Source organism: Cornus florida, unplaced genomic scaffold, assembly GCF_030987335.1.
Source record: "Cornus florida cultivar Cherokee Brave unplaced genomic scaffold, ASM3098733v1 CherokeeBrave_3.0.0_Hap2_Chr05, whole genome shotgun sequence".
In the NCBI taxonomy this organism is placed as follows: Eukaryota; Viridiplantae; Streptophyta; class Magnoliopsida; order Cornales; family Cornaceae; genus Cornus; species Cornus florida.
The window spans coordinates 20,983,767-20,997,733 of NW_026775575.1; the positions used below are offsets into that span (position 1 = coordinate 20,983,767).

The following is a 13,967-nucleotide window of genomic DNA, read 5'->3' on the forward strand; positions in this document are numbered from 1 at the left end:
TGTCTTTTAAAGATAGAGAAAGAATTTTGAAAGAAATGAAAGTCTTTATTTCGTCGTCTAATTTACCATTATTATTATTTTTATTACAGTGCTATTATTATCTTTTTCCATAAAACAAACGGGCCGAGGGCAGTTTGAAATACGCGTTCTTATGGAGGCCAAATCCGTCAGTACGCGTAGAGCGAGAAACAGGAGAGAGACAAACGCGTGTATAATTTTACATGAAAACGACTCGTGGAGCTTCGGAGGCTGTGATGCGTGGAAGGAGGTGACAGAAATGGCGAGATCGTGTTGGAAGGAGCTATTGAAATGGCGAAACGTCACGCCTTATGACCACTAAACGTCTTCCTCAACCGTCTCAAATCCGATCGATCTCGACTCGATCTCCAGGTGCGTCTTAGTACGAATCGTATCTGGTTGTTAAGATTCGTTCGAGTCTCAAAGCTACATTATGATGTTATGTTATTTTTCTTCGAGTTCTCTCTGAATTCTATTGAATTCGCTTTTCAATTCTTGATGATTTTCGTCAATTGAGGTTATTTTTGTTGTTTAGAAATGGCGGAGGTGGGTAAACTGTTGTATGTAGTTGTTGTGGACGATGGAGGGAAGAGTGAAAATGGGAAAGAGACATTTCGTTACACACGATCTGTTCTGCAGAGTGCTCTGCAACTCATGGGATGCAAAGCGCGACATGCGTTTAAGGTAATATATTTATGCAATCTAAATTCTGTATTTGTTCAATCTCTGTCTGCGTCTATATTTTCTTGTTAATAAGTTTTAATTGGAGGCTTGGAAATTTTGAATAAAGAAACTAGAGTTTTCCATTCGTGTTGGTTTCTGTCGGTGTCAATATTTTCTTTTGGAAAATTGTTATGCTGTGGTGGATCCGTACTGCCTGTGATACTTTCTATTCCGAATTTAGCTGTTATCTGAATTTGAGATGCTATTAGTCTAACCAAACATATGCATGTCTCGTGTTTATCGTGGGATATAGTTAGCCATAGTTAGCCATGTCTTCTAGAATCCACCTATCCTTTTTCTTTTTTCACTACCTTGTTTAATGGATGCGAAATTCATTTGCACTCCATTTTCTGGATTTATGGCTTTGAAATCAGAATGCTAGTTTTATTTTTTTATTTTTTCCTTGGGTAAATGAGGAAATTTTTATTGATATGAAGAATAATAGTACATAGACAGATGGCAAAGGCATCCCTTTGCAAAACCAACTTCAAAAGCAGGAAGTGGAAAAAGAAAGTCTCACTTAAGCAATAAGGAGACAAAACAAACTTGTACAACCATCTACTCCAAAAGCTTAAGTTCAGGTTTGAACTCGAGACCTTTGGCTCTCATACCATGTTAACAACCATCTATTCCAAAAGCTTAAGACTGGGTGTAACTTAAATATATAAATCCTTTAACAAAACTAAAGAAAATGAAAATTAGTTATTTAGGAAAAAAAAAAAATTGAAAATAAGTTACTGCCTGACATCACTTAATCTTTTTTTGATAAGTAATAATTGAATAAAAATGGCGTTCAAAAGGGGAACGCGTCCCTTATACAAAAGTGGAACCGGGATCTAAGGCCCCAAAGAATCCAAAAAAATGATTAAATCATTGGAGGAGGAGTAAGAACTCCTCTTCACATAACTAAAAAGAGAGTGCATAATATGAAGCTTCAGCGTCGCCGTGGACAACTCCTTCCCTTCGAATATTCTGTTATTCCTTTCCTTCCAAATGCACCATCACACGCAATGTGGAACTATCCTCCACTCTCCAGTAATCACGTACACCACTTCTCACACGACATCCTCTCCATGCATGAATCAGATCCTTAGAAGATCGGGGCATTACCCAAAGCATGCCAAACAAACCGAGTATAAGATTCCAACAGTCGTACGTCACAGGGCAGTGCAAAAGGATATGATCAACTGACTCACCAAATAATTTGCACAGGCAACACCAATTAACGATATAGTTACCTCTCTTCCTCAAATTGTCAATTGTCAGGGTCTTACCCCATACAACAATCCATACAAAGAATGCCACTCTAGTTAGAGCCATAGAACGCTATATGGTCTTCCATGGAAAATCAAGGCTATCAAAGTTAGATAGGCATAGGAACAAGGATCATACTTCGAAATGACCGTGGGAAAAGGGGATCCACGTAAGATCATCACTACCTCTGCTAACTGCCTCCTGCTGATAAAATAGATCCAAAAGAACACATACCTCGTCCATCTCCCAATCCTGAAAAGAACGACGAAAGTGCACGTCCCACGTAATCCCACTACTATCAAGCCGATAACAGTCAGCTACGCAAGCATGTCTATTAACTACAATACTGTATAATCTGGGAAATGTACAAGTTAATGTCTGGGCATTGCACCATAGATCCTCCCAAAATCGAACACATCTGCCATCACGAACTTTGAATCTGATATGGGAAGAGAAGACATCCCATCCTTTCCGAATGGATTTCCACACACCAACTCCTCCCACAATAGAAATCGGACGGGTAGACCAATCGCCACTCTCTTCCCCAAAACAACATGAAACTAGCCTTCGCCAAGGGGGATGCCTTTCCCTCCCAAATCTCCATAACCATTTACCCAAGAGAGCTTGATTAAAGGGAACCAACCTCCTGATACCTAGACCACCCAGCTTCATGGGCTTGCAAACTTGCTCTTATCTGACAAGGTGATACTTAAACTCTTCGCCCCTTCCGCCCTAAAGGAAATCCCTTTGGATTTTTTCGATCCTTTCGGCAACAGAGTATAGAATTTGAAACATAGATAAAAAAATATGTAGGAAGGCTCGATAAAGTGCTCTTTGTAAGAGTAACTTACCCCCCCTTGGACAGATATTGCTTCTTCCATCCTGCCAATCTCTTCACATACCTGTCAATCACAGGATTCCAACTCCCCACTCTCTTAGAGGAAACCCCTAGGGGCAAACCCAAGCAATGAATGGGAAAAGAACTCACCTTACGCCCAAGGACTGCGGCTAAGGAGGAGATATCCTGAACATCCCGTACTGGGATAATCACGCTCTTAGCCACATTGACCTTCAGTCCAGAAACCGCCTGAAAACAAGCCAGAATGCACCTCAAGTATCTAAGTTAAGACACATTGGCATCATAAAAAACTAGGGTATCATCTGCAAATAGTAAATGAGAGATCTCCAACTGATGGACTAGATCTCTACCCACCCTAAAGCCCTTTATAAGACCGAGATCCTCTGCCCTCCTCATAAGTCTGCTCAAACCCTTCATTACAATGAGAAAAAGGAAAGACGACAAGGGATCTCCTTGTCTTAAACCCCGAGAACACCCAAATAAACCAGCAGGAGACCTATTCACAAGAACAGAGAACTTATAGACGAAAGGCATGTTTCTATCCATTTCCTCGATTTGCTTCCAAACCCTATTCTCTGGAGTAAGTATAGTAGGAAATTCCAGTTCACATGATGATAAGCTTTTTCATTGTCAAGTTTGCATAAGACTCCGGGGACACCACTTCGCAATCTGAAATCCACACATTCGCTTGTAATAAGAATTGAATCAAGTATTTGCTGTCCTCCGACAAAAGCATTTTGGGAATCCGAAATAATTCCATCCATGACATCCCTCATCTGAAGAGCAAGAACCCTAGCCATGAGCTTGTAAATGCAACCCACTAGGCTAATAGGTCTAAAATCTTTAATGTCAGAAACACCACCCTTTTTAGGGATAAGGGCAATGAATGAGGCATTTAATGACTTCTTAAAGACGCCAGTAGAATGAAACTCCTGAAATGTACCCATTACCTCGTTTCTCACCGCCGCCCAACTTTTCATCAGAAATCGCATAGTAAACACATCAGGCCCCGGAGCTTTGTCCCCATTACAACTTGATAAAGCCTTTAGAACTTCCTCTTCAGAAAAAGGAACCTTAAGCCCATCTCTATCCAACTCAGAAATAGCCTCAAAATGGAGACTATCAAGCCTGGGTCTCCAAGCTAACGGCTCGGTGTAAAGCTTCTGATAAAAAGAAACGATCCCATTACGCACCTCTTCCTCCCTCCACAACTCCATACCATACACCCAAATTCACCCTATGTGATTACTCCTTCTGTGGTCATTAGCAAGTCTATGAAAAATTTGTGTTACGATTTCCCTATTTTAGCCAAAGAGCCCGAGATTTTTCTTGCCATGAGATCTCCTCCATATTAGCAATCTCAGCAAGAACTGCCTAACAGGAGGCTCTGCTAGAATGTAGAGACTCCACATCCCTACCCGCCTCTTCAAGACGATCAATCTCAGAAAAATCAGTAAGGACTCTATTCTTCCTCCTTTCAAGATTACCGAATACATCCTTATTCCACTTCGTAAGCTCGAGTTTGAGAGCCCTTAACTTCCTGGCTAACATAAAACTGGGTGACCCTGTAACCATTGCTTCCTCCCACCAAGACCGAACTTTCCCTTGGAAGTCCTCCACTCTCAGCCACATATTCTCAAATCAAAATGGGGAACATTGAGAACTCAAACCCCCATAATCCAAAACCAAAGGAACATGATCAGAGGTAACCTTTGCTAAAACCGCCTGAACAGCATCCGGGAATTTCTCTTCCCACTCCACAAAGATCAAAAACTGATCCAGCCTTGATAAAGTGATAGGGTCCCTGCCATTGGACCACGTATAGGCTGCACCTTCCATTGGTAAATCAATGAGAAAATGCTCATCAATAAAGTTAGAAAACTGAACCATATTTGAAGACCACCATTGGACCACGTATAGGCTGCACCTTCCATTGGTAAATCAATGAGAAAATGCTCATCAATAAAGTCAGAAAACTGAACCATATCTGAAGACCACCTCCCCCCTTGTAGACCTCTCTAGCAAGGATCTAATAGAATTGAAATCCCCACCAAGGCACTAAGGAAGAGACCACAATCCTTGAACATGGCAAAGCTCCTCCCAAAAAAGAGGTCGATCACTATCAACGACCGGTCCGTAGACCGCATAGAAAACCCATCTGAAATTGTCCTCTTCCATCTTAAACACATAGGACACAGAGAACCTCCCCATCCACACGTCCATCCTAGACAGCCATCTACAATCCCATATAACTAAAATTCCGTCAAAAGTACCTTAAGTATTCAAAGCCTCCCATTCCACAAACCTTCCGCCCCAAAGACTCCGAACAACCTCATTAGAAATGGATGCTGTTGAAAAAGAGATATTTGGTTTTAATAAGACCATATTTTAGGGGATATGATAGGCGTGTAAATATAGATAGTCAATGACCAGATTTTAGGGGATATTTTAGTGTATAACCTGTAGCTTCTATTAGTGCACAGCCTGTAGCTTCTGTTAGTATACAGCCTGTAATTACAGCCTGTAGTTTGCTGTCACAGCTTGTAGTCAGCTTGTAGTTTCCTTTTTTTAGCCCCTTATATGTCCTATTTAACTAAAGCATTGTAAACCATTCAAAGGAAGGCAATATACAGATTTCTTTCAATCTTGAAATCGCCTATTTGGTATCAGAGCATCTTACCGATTCTTCTGAAAAAAAAAACCCCTAGCTGTTCCTTTTGTTTTTCTCTTCCAAACAACTCTAATCACCATGTCTGATGACATACCTGAGTCCAAGACCAAGACCTTTGAGTCCCAAGTCCAAAACTCTCAGACACACTCGGTCCAGATTACCACGATTCGGCTAAATGGTGAAAACTTCCTTCGCTGGTCCCAGTCCGTGCGGATGTATATCCGAGGCAGAGGCAAAATCAGCTACCTAACAGGAGAAAAGAAGGAACCAAAACCTGAAGATCCATCCTACTCGACCTGGGATGCAGAGAATTCGATGGTGATGACCTGGTTGGTGAATTCTATGGAGGAGGACATCAGTTCTAATTATATGTGTTACCACACAGCAAAAGAACTTTGGGACAATGTCAACCAAATGTATTCAGACCTGGGAAATCAGTCTCAAGTCTATGAACTAACGCTGAAACTCGGAGAGATTCGTTAAGGAGATAACAGTGTTACAAAATATTTCAACTCTCTGAAACGTTTGTGGCAGGACCTTGATTTGTTCAGCGATTATGAGTGGAAATCGCCTGAAGATTGCAACCATTACAAAAAGAAGGTGGAAGACAACCGCATCTTCAAGTTTCTCATTGGACTCAATGTCGAGTTTGATGAAGTGAGAGGCAGAATAATTGGACGACAACCCTTGCCTTTAATCGGTGAAGTCTTCTCCGAGGTTCGAAGAGAGGAAAGTCGCAGGCTGGTCATGCTTGGAAAAAAGTTATCAAATGGTGCTGTTGAGACCTCTGCCTTGGTCGCATCTGAAGCGAATATTGGCAGGAAACATAATGAAAAGCCCCGTCTTTGGTGTGACCACTGTAACAAGCCTCACCATACCCGTGAAACCTGCTGGAAAATTCATGGTAAACCAGCGAATTGGAAGAGTAAGCAAGAAGGCAGATTCAACCAGGAAGGCAGATTCAACCGAGCCCCATCAGCTCATGAAGCCGAGGCACTTCCCTTCAGCAAAGAACAGATGGATCATCTTCTAAAATTGCTGAAATTCAATTCCTCATCTGGTACTCCTAATGTTTCTCTTGCTCAAACAGGTAACAACCCGAAGGCCTTATCTTGTCGTTCAAATTCCAGTGTTACCCCATGGATCATTGATTCAGGGGCTTCTGACCATATGACAAGTTGTTCTCATTTATTTCAAACTTATTCACCCTGTTCTGGCTCTGAAAAAAAAATCAGAATAGCTGATGGTTCTTATTCTCCTATTGCAGGCAAAGGTTTAGTGAAACTTTCAAAAATTATTGATCTTAAGTCTGTCCTTCATGTCCCTAAGCTTGCTTGTAACCTTTTATCAGTTAGTAAATTGTCCAAAGACTCTAATTGTCGTGTTATCTTTTTTGAATCCTATTGTGAATTTCAGGACCAGAGCTTGGGGAAGACGATTGGCAGTGCTAAGATGATAGATGGTCTCTACTATTTTGAAGATGATATTTCAAGTAATAAAAAGGCTCAAGGTTTGAGTAGTTTTCGTTCTATCCCTGTTAATGCTATGGCATTTTAGACTAGGGCATCCTAGTTTCCCTTATCTTAAAAAATTATTTCCTTCTTTGTTTAAAGGATTGGATTGTTCATCTTTTTATTGTGAGAATTGTTTTTTATCAAAGAGTCATCGTACTACGTATTCTCCTAAACCTTACCAAACATCAAAACCATTTTATTTAATCCATAGCGATTTTTACGGCCCTTCTAGGATCACAACTCTTTCTGGAAAAAAATGGTTTGTGACTTTTATTGATGATCATACACGTTTGTGTTGGGTGTATTTAATGAATGAAAAATCTGAAGTTGAAAAATTATTCAAGGATTTTTATATGATGATTGAAAATCAATTTCAAACAAAAATTGGCATTCTTCATACTGATAACGGCACCGAATACTTTAATGAAGTTTTAGGAAGTTTTTTAACAGAAAAAGGAATTTTTCACCAATCCACTTGTGTTGACACACCCCAACAAAACGGAATTGCTGAAAGAAAGAATAAACATTTACTTGAAGTTTCTCGTGCCATCATGTTTTCAATGAATGTTCCTAAGTATTTGTGGGGTGAATCCGTTTTAATAGCAACATATTTGATTAACAGGATGCCTACTCGTGTTCTTAACTATTTTACACCCCTTGAAAGCCTTAAAAAATCTTTTCCTGAAACTCGGATTTATTCAAACCTGCCTTTGAAAGTATTTGGGTGCACTGTCTTTGTCCATTTACCTAGTAGACTTCGATCTAAATTGGATCCTCGGGCTGAAAAATGTGTATTTGTTGGGTATGCCCCGAATAAAAAGGGGTACAAATGCTTCAATCCGACAACAAAAAAAATGTTTATCAGTATGGATGTTTTTTTTCTAGAAAATCATCCTTATTTTCAGAAAACTTTTCTTCAGGGGGAGAAAGAGAGTGAAGAAATTTTTTGGGAGATTTCTACTAATATTCCCTTACCTAAAACTATTGTCTCACACTCTATTACTCCAAACACTGGTCTTTTTAAACAAGAAAATGATGTTCTAGAATCAGGAAACCCGGGGCCTCCTAGTCCTAATTTGCCGAGCCTTACTGTATCTCCAACAGGGGGAGAAATCCTACCAACGGTTCTAAAAAAACCGAATCTTGAGCTTCTGGTTTATAACAGAAAAAAGACTCATCAAAAGAGTAGAGAGCCTACTATTGTACCTGAGCAAGGCCAATCAGAGGTCCCGAGCAATGACTCCCTGAACACTCAAGGTACTCTAAATCCTAACTTGTCTACAGTTGTCCCTACTATTTCTAATCGTACAGAGACACCTAGCCAAGTTCCTGTAGACCTTGATATCCCTATAGCTGTTAGAAAAGGAATCCGAACCTGTACCCAGCATCCCATTGCCAAATACTTGTCTTATGATAAACTTTCCCATAAACATAGGGCCTTTACTTCAAATATTTCTCACTTGTTTGTTCCAAGAAACATTCAGGAAGCACTAGATGATCCGAATTGGAAATCAGCAGTGTTAGAGGAGATGAATGCTCTTAAAAGGAGTGGAACGTGGGAGATAGTTGACTTACCCAAAGGAAAGAAAACTGTTGGGTGTAAATGGGTTTTCACTATTAAGTGTAAAGCTGATGGTAGTGTGGAAAGGTACAAGGCAAGACTTGTGGCGAAAGGTTTTACGCAAACGTACGGCATTGATTACCAAGAGACGTTTGCTCCTGTAGCAAAAATAAATTCTATCCGAGTCTTATTGTCGTTGGCAGTCAATTCTAATTGGCCATTACATCAATTGGACATAAAAAATGCCTTTTTAAATGGAGACTTGGAAGAAGAAGTGTTTATGAGCTTGCCACTTGGGTTCGAAGGAAAACATAGTCAGAGCAAAGTCTGTAAACTCAAAAAATCCCTGTATGGTTTGAAACAGTCTCCAAGAGCGTGGTTTGAACGTTTTGGAAAGGCTGTGAAGAGTCATGGGTATCATCAGAGTCAGGCAGACCATACCATGTTCTACAAACACGGTGAGGAAGGGAAAATTGCCATTTTAATTGTGTATGTGGATGATATAATTTTGACAGGTGATGACATTAAAGAGTTGACCAGACTGAAGAAGAAACTTGCTAAAGATTTTGAAGTCAAAGATCTGGGAGCATTAAAATACTTCCTTGGAATGGAATTTGCCAAGTCAAGAGAAGGAATTTTCGTGAATCAACGAAAATATGTACTTGATTTGCTTAATGAGATAGGACTACTCGGGTGTAAAGCTGCTAACACTCCAATTGAAGTCAACCTGAAGTTAGAAGCTGCCGAACCCGAGAATATAGTTGATCGTGAAAGATATCAGAGATTGGTGGGAAGACTAATTTAATTATCTCACACACGCCCAGATATAGCATTTGCAGTCAGTATGGTGAGTCAGTTCATGCACTCTCTTGGACAGGAACACTTTGAAGCAGTGTACAGGATTCTGAGGTACTTAAAGGGCTCACCAGGTAAAGGACTTATGTTCAAGAAACAAGGTCATTTACAAGTGGAGGTGTACACAGATGCTGATTGGGCAGGCAGTATAGTTGATAGACGATCTACCTCAGGATATTGCACCTTCGTTGGAGGAAACTTAGTCACGTGGCGAAGCAAGAAACAAAATGTAGTAGCGAGGAGTAGTGCAGAAGCCGAGTTCAGAGCACTCGCCCATGGGATTTGCGAAGCTATATGGTTAAAAAGACTCCTTGAAGATTTGAAGGTTATTGTTTCTCCTCCAATGAGAGTCTACTGTGACAACAAAGCTGCCATTTCAATTGCTCATAATCCAGTCCTCCACGACAGAACCAAACATGTGGAAGTTGACAAACACTTTATCAAGGAAAAGCTTGACTGTGGTATGATTTGCATTCCTTATGTCTCTACTACTGAACAAGCTGCAGACATCCTTACCAAAGGACTACACAAGAAACAGTTTGAAGTTTTAAGAAGCAAGCTAGCTATGGAAGACATCTACAAGCCAGCTTGAGGGGGAGTGTTGAAAAAGAGATATTTGGTTTTAATAAGACCATATTTTAGGGGATATGATAGGCGTGTAAATATAGATAGTCAATGACCAGATTTTAGGGGATATTTTAGTGTATAACCTATAGCTTCTATTAGTGCACAGCCTGTAGCTTCTGTTAGTATACAGCCTGTAATTACAGCCTGTAGTTTGCTGTCACAGCTTGTAGTTTCCTTTTTTTAGCCCCTTGTATGTCTTATTTAACTAAAGCATTGTAAACCATTCAAAGGAAGGCAATATACAGATTTCTTTCAATCTTGAAATCGCCTATTGATGCCAACTTGGTTTCTTGTAGAAAAACAACTTGGGTTCCCCACTTCCTTAAAGCTACCTTTACCACCCTCCTTTTGTCCGGATCGTTGAGACCACAAACATTCCAAGTAATGATTCGTAGCTTCATTAAGAACCAGATAAAATTATCTCCCCTCCTCCCCTCCTCCCCTCCTTACACTCTTACTTCTAGTCCTTCCCCTCTCCCTCACCGCCCTTCTCTTCCCTTCCCTTCATAATTGACATAAGAGATAATATTCTTGACCTCCTGTTCCCCTTTCCAAGACGATAAAGGTCTTGTATTCACAACCTCATTAGTCACTGCAACCTCTCTTCCTTCCACAATTGCATGAAGAATGGAGATAGTGCCTGATCGCTATTACCCTCTGACGAGACACCCAACAACTCACTAGTAACTCCTATATTTGCGACTACCCAATCCTTGCCCATATCAGCAGCCGTTTTAGAGCAACCAGGTCGCACAACAGCCAATAGTTCCTCTATTACCAAATTAGTATGGTCAGTCTCCAGCCATGGAACAAGCTTGCTAGAACAGACCTGTTAGATGGAAACCAGGTCATCACTCACCTCCTCTGCACTATCTCTTCCATTTACAGGCATCTTTGTCATCGAATCCTTATCTGAAGCATAGTCACCCATTCCATGACTCAAGAATCTGATAGACTCATTCACCTCTACCCCTACACGTGGCAAACAATTAAGGCCTTTCAAAGCTACACATAGACGAAGCTCTTTGAGTAGAGCCAAAGCCGAATCATTGGACAGTTGAAAATGAAGATCGCGCCCCACACAGACTGTAACCCCCTTAGACGAGTCCTTAACTGCACAAGCAATTGGGTCAACATACTCAGGGATAACAGGCCCATAGGCAGCCTTCCCTTCCGTAATCAAGCCAGGCTTAAATTCAGGCACCGAAGGCACAACTGGTAATACACAACTCTTCTTCGTTGCTGTCTCAACATCACTCCTCAACACCCCACAAGGAGGAGTATAAGAAGAATAAGGAGTAATAGGAGAGCTCCGAAGGTGAAGAGCAGAGGACATACCTGGGTCGTTGATAGAAGGGGTGTGAATCCACTTCTGCTTATCTTTTCTAGACCATCTGTTACCGTGACGAAGCGTGTGAGAGCCCCGACATGAAAATCTAGAGAGTTTTTCCTTCGGCAGTGCTGGGATGGAAGGAAAAGATGCTGCTGATGAATTAGCGCAACACTGATTATGTCGAAAAATCTTCTCGTCCATGCTTAAACCAGCCTCGCCTGCACTGATTTTCATCCCTCTCCTCTTCTCCGGCGAAGTCCACAAGCTATTTACAAAAGAACCGTAAAGAAGATGTTGTGGAGGGCTGGGCTCTGTAATGATATTTGGGTTGGGCTTGTTATTTGGAAAAGAAATAGAAATCAGGTTATTGGGGCCCATGTAACCTTCCTCTTTAAATCAATAAACTTTTGTGGCCCATTACGCAGCGTAATCCCAACCGTGGGCTTATCATGCCCCAAACGCAGGTCAAGCCCAACATTATCTGCATGAAAGATGCCTGTTATACCTCGTGTCCGTCCACGTGGTTGACCTCCAACATTCTGTTCAAAATTAGGTGAGCCAGAAAAGGAATGGAGGGGGGCGTTACACGTGCAACTCGCAGTCTTCCTTCCCCCACTCGCGTACGGCGCGTTGAAGGGCACACGTCGTTGTCCATGAGGGCCGAGATGTTCTGCAACTGTCGTGGACGGTGACTGCTTCCAAATCTCGTATCGTTGGGTAATAGAGGGGGACCTTCAGTGCCGTAAGATTACTTCGGAAGTATGAGTAGTGAGGATTCCTTCGTCAAGGCGACCTTAAAGGCCACCCTTTGATCTTCGACAAAAACAAACACCGGTATCACACCTCCGGCAGAAGAGTAGAGAACAACTCTCTCGCCTCCCGCAATCTCGTCCGCCTCCACACCTCTGAAACCACTGCAAAGATCTCATATGGATTTGAATAGCTTCTGGCACCATAGGTGGAGAGGTAAGCCGTACATCACCACCCTTTATATCCCGTCTCTTGATCTCACCGCTGAGCAACCCACCGTGAAATACCAGACATCAATTGATAGGATAGCATCTCCCCATTTCTTCTTCCCTGAAACCAAGACCTTTGTGCCTCTTCCTCCGATGGTAGTCTGAATAGAAGCAAGCCGTCGGGCAGGGATGACTCCACCACCCCACTCGTTATCTTCCAAGTCTTCGTCACCCATGTCTCAATCCTATCATTGCTTCCCACGTCTCGATCAAAACGTCCGACTAGGCATGATTTCAGAACAGATTCACGAGTCTTTGTGCTTAGATTATCAACCCTAAACACCCTTTCCTTGCCAATTGAGAAACTTTTGATCTCGCCGTTGAAATTGAGGCGTGGAAGTGTCGCCACATCAAGGAAAGGTCTATCTCCCACCAAATGAGTCTAGCAACCTCTTCCACTGATCTAACGGCTTCTTGATGCATCCTTCTGTTTCTTTCAGTCCATAGAAACCAAACTGTGGTTGAGAAGACTCTGGTGTAGGTCTTAGACACCCTATTTTCATCAGCAAACCAACAAACCAACTGTAGTAAAGAGTGGACTTGAGGCATATTCCCCTGCTTCATAGAAAAAATCCAATTCCATACTGCCCAAGCAAAGGGACAGTGGAGGAATAAGTGATCCACATCAACTTCTGCATTCTAACAGTCAAAACATATAGTAGTCAAACATATGCCTCTTCTCCTCAGGTTGTAAAGAGATAGAAGCTTGTCTTGAATGGCTAAGCAAGCAGTTATGGCCACTCTAGGTCTGCAGCCTGCCCAACATACTCTGTACCAACCAATCCCTGGGCTGAGAGTCCTACAAGCATTTCATGCAGCCTTGAAGCAGAATTGTCCATGCTTCCAGGATATTATGTCTTTCCCACCATGGATAACAATAGCATATAGGAAATTACTGAATTGCTGAACCTGTAAGGATTGTGACACTCCAACACTCCACAGCCCATTATCAATAATAGAAGCAAGCACTGCGTTTTTTTTTTGGCAGACTTCGCTCTCTGTAGAATCTTTGATGAAACCTTGTCAACAAGGACTGGCCCTGACGCTAAGGATCAATAAACAATTGTATACTCATACCATCACCAATTCTGAAAGCCACCTGCTGCAACATAGTCTTTCACTGCAAGCATATTTCTCCAAAGTAGTGAATGAGAAGGTAATGCAGAACAGCTCCAGTAAGTAGTTAAGCTTGTGTATCCAATCAACCCACAATGAGTCCTTGGACTTCAGAAACTTCCAAACAACTGAACAAGGCAACAAATATTAGCACTGTTTATATCAAATAACTTCCTCACCCCAAACCCTCCTTCAGTCTTTGGTTTGCCAACTTTATTCCAACTCAAACAGTGTATTTTCCTATGAGCCTTGGTAGTGCCCCATAGGAAATTTCTCATTTTCTTCTCCAAAGGTTTAGTGATAGAAACAGGTAGTGTGAAAACTGAACACCAATAAGATAGGACTGTTCTAATTACCTCCAACCTGCCTGCCAGAGACAAGTTAGATCCATTCCATGCTGATAGCTACCTAGTAACC

The 13,967-nt window shown here is 41.5% G+C and overlaps 1 protein-coding gene across 4 annotated transcripts in view; it reads left to right on the plus strand.

Annotated features, from left to right (window-relative positions):
• The first annotated feature begins 226 nt into the window (after window positions 1-226).
• LOC132306178 (P-loop NTPase domain-containing protein LPA1 homolog 2-like) overlaps window positions 227-13,967 on the plus strand; it is a 52,985-nt gene continuing 39,244 nt past the window's right edge. For all 4 annotated transcript variants that reach the window (XR_009481850.1, XM_059803463.1, XM_059803462.1 and 1 more), the window contains exons 1-2: window positions 227-390; window positions 554-702. Coding sequence is in view for 3 of the 4 variants with exons in the window: in XM_059803463.1 (XP_059659446.1) it covers window positions 330-390; window positions 554-702 (210 nt within the window). In the remaining variant the exon portion in view is untranslated. The remainder of the gene's footprint in view (window positions 391-553; window positions 703-13,967) is intronic.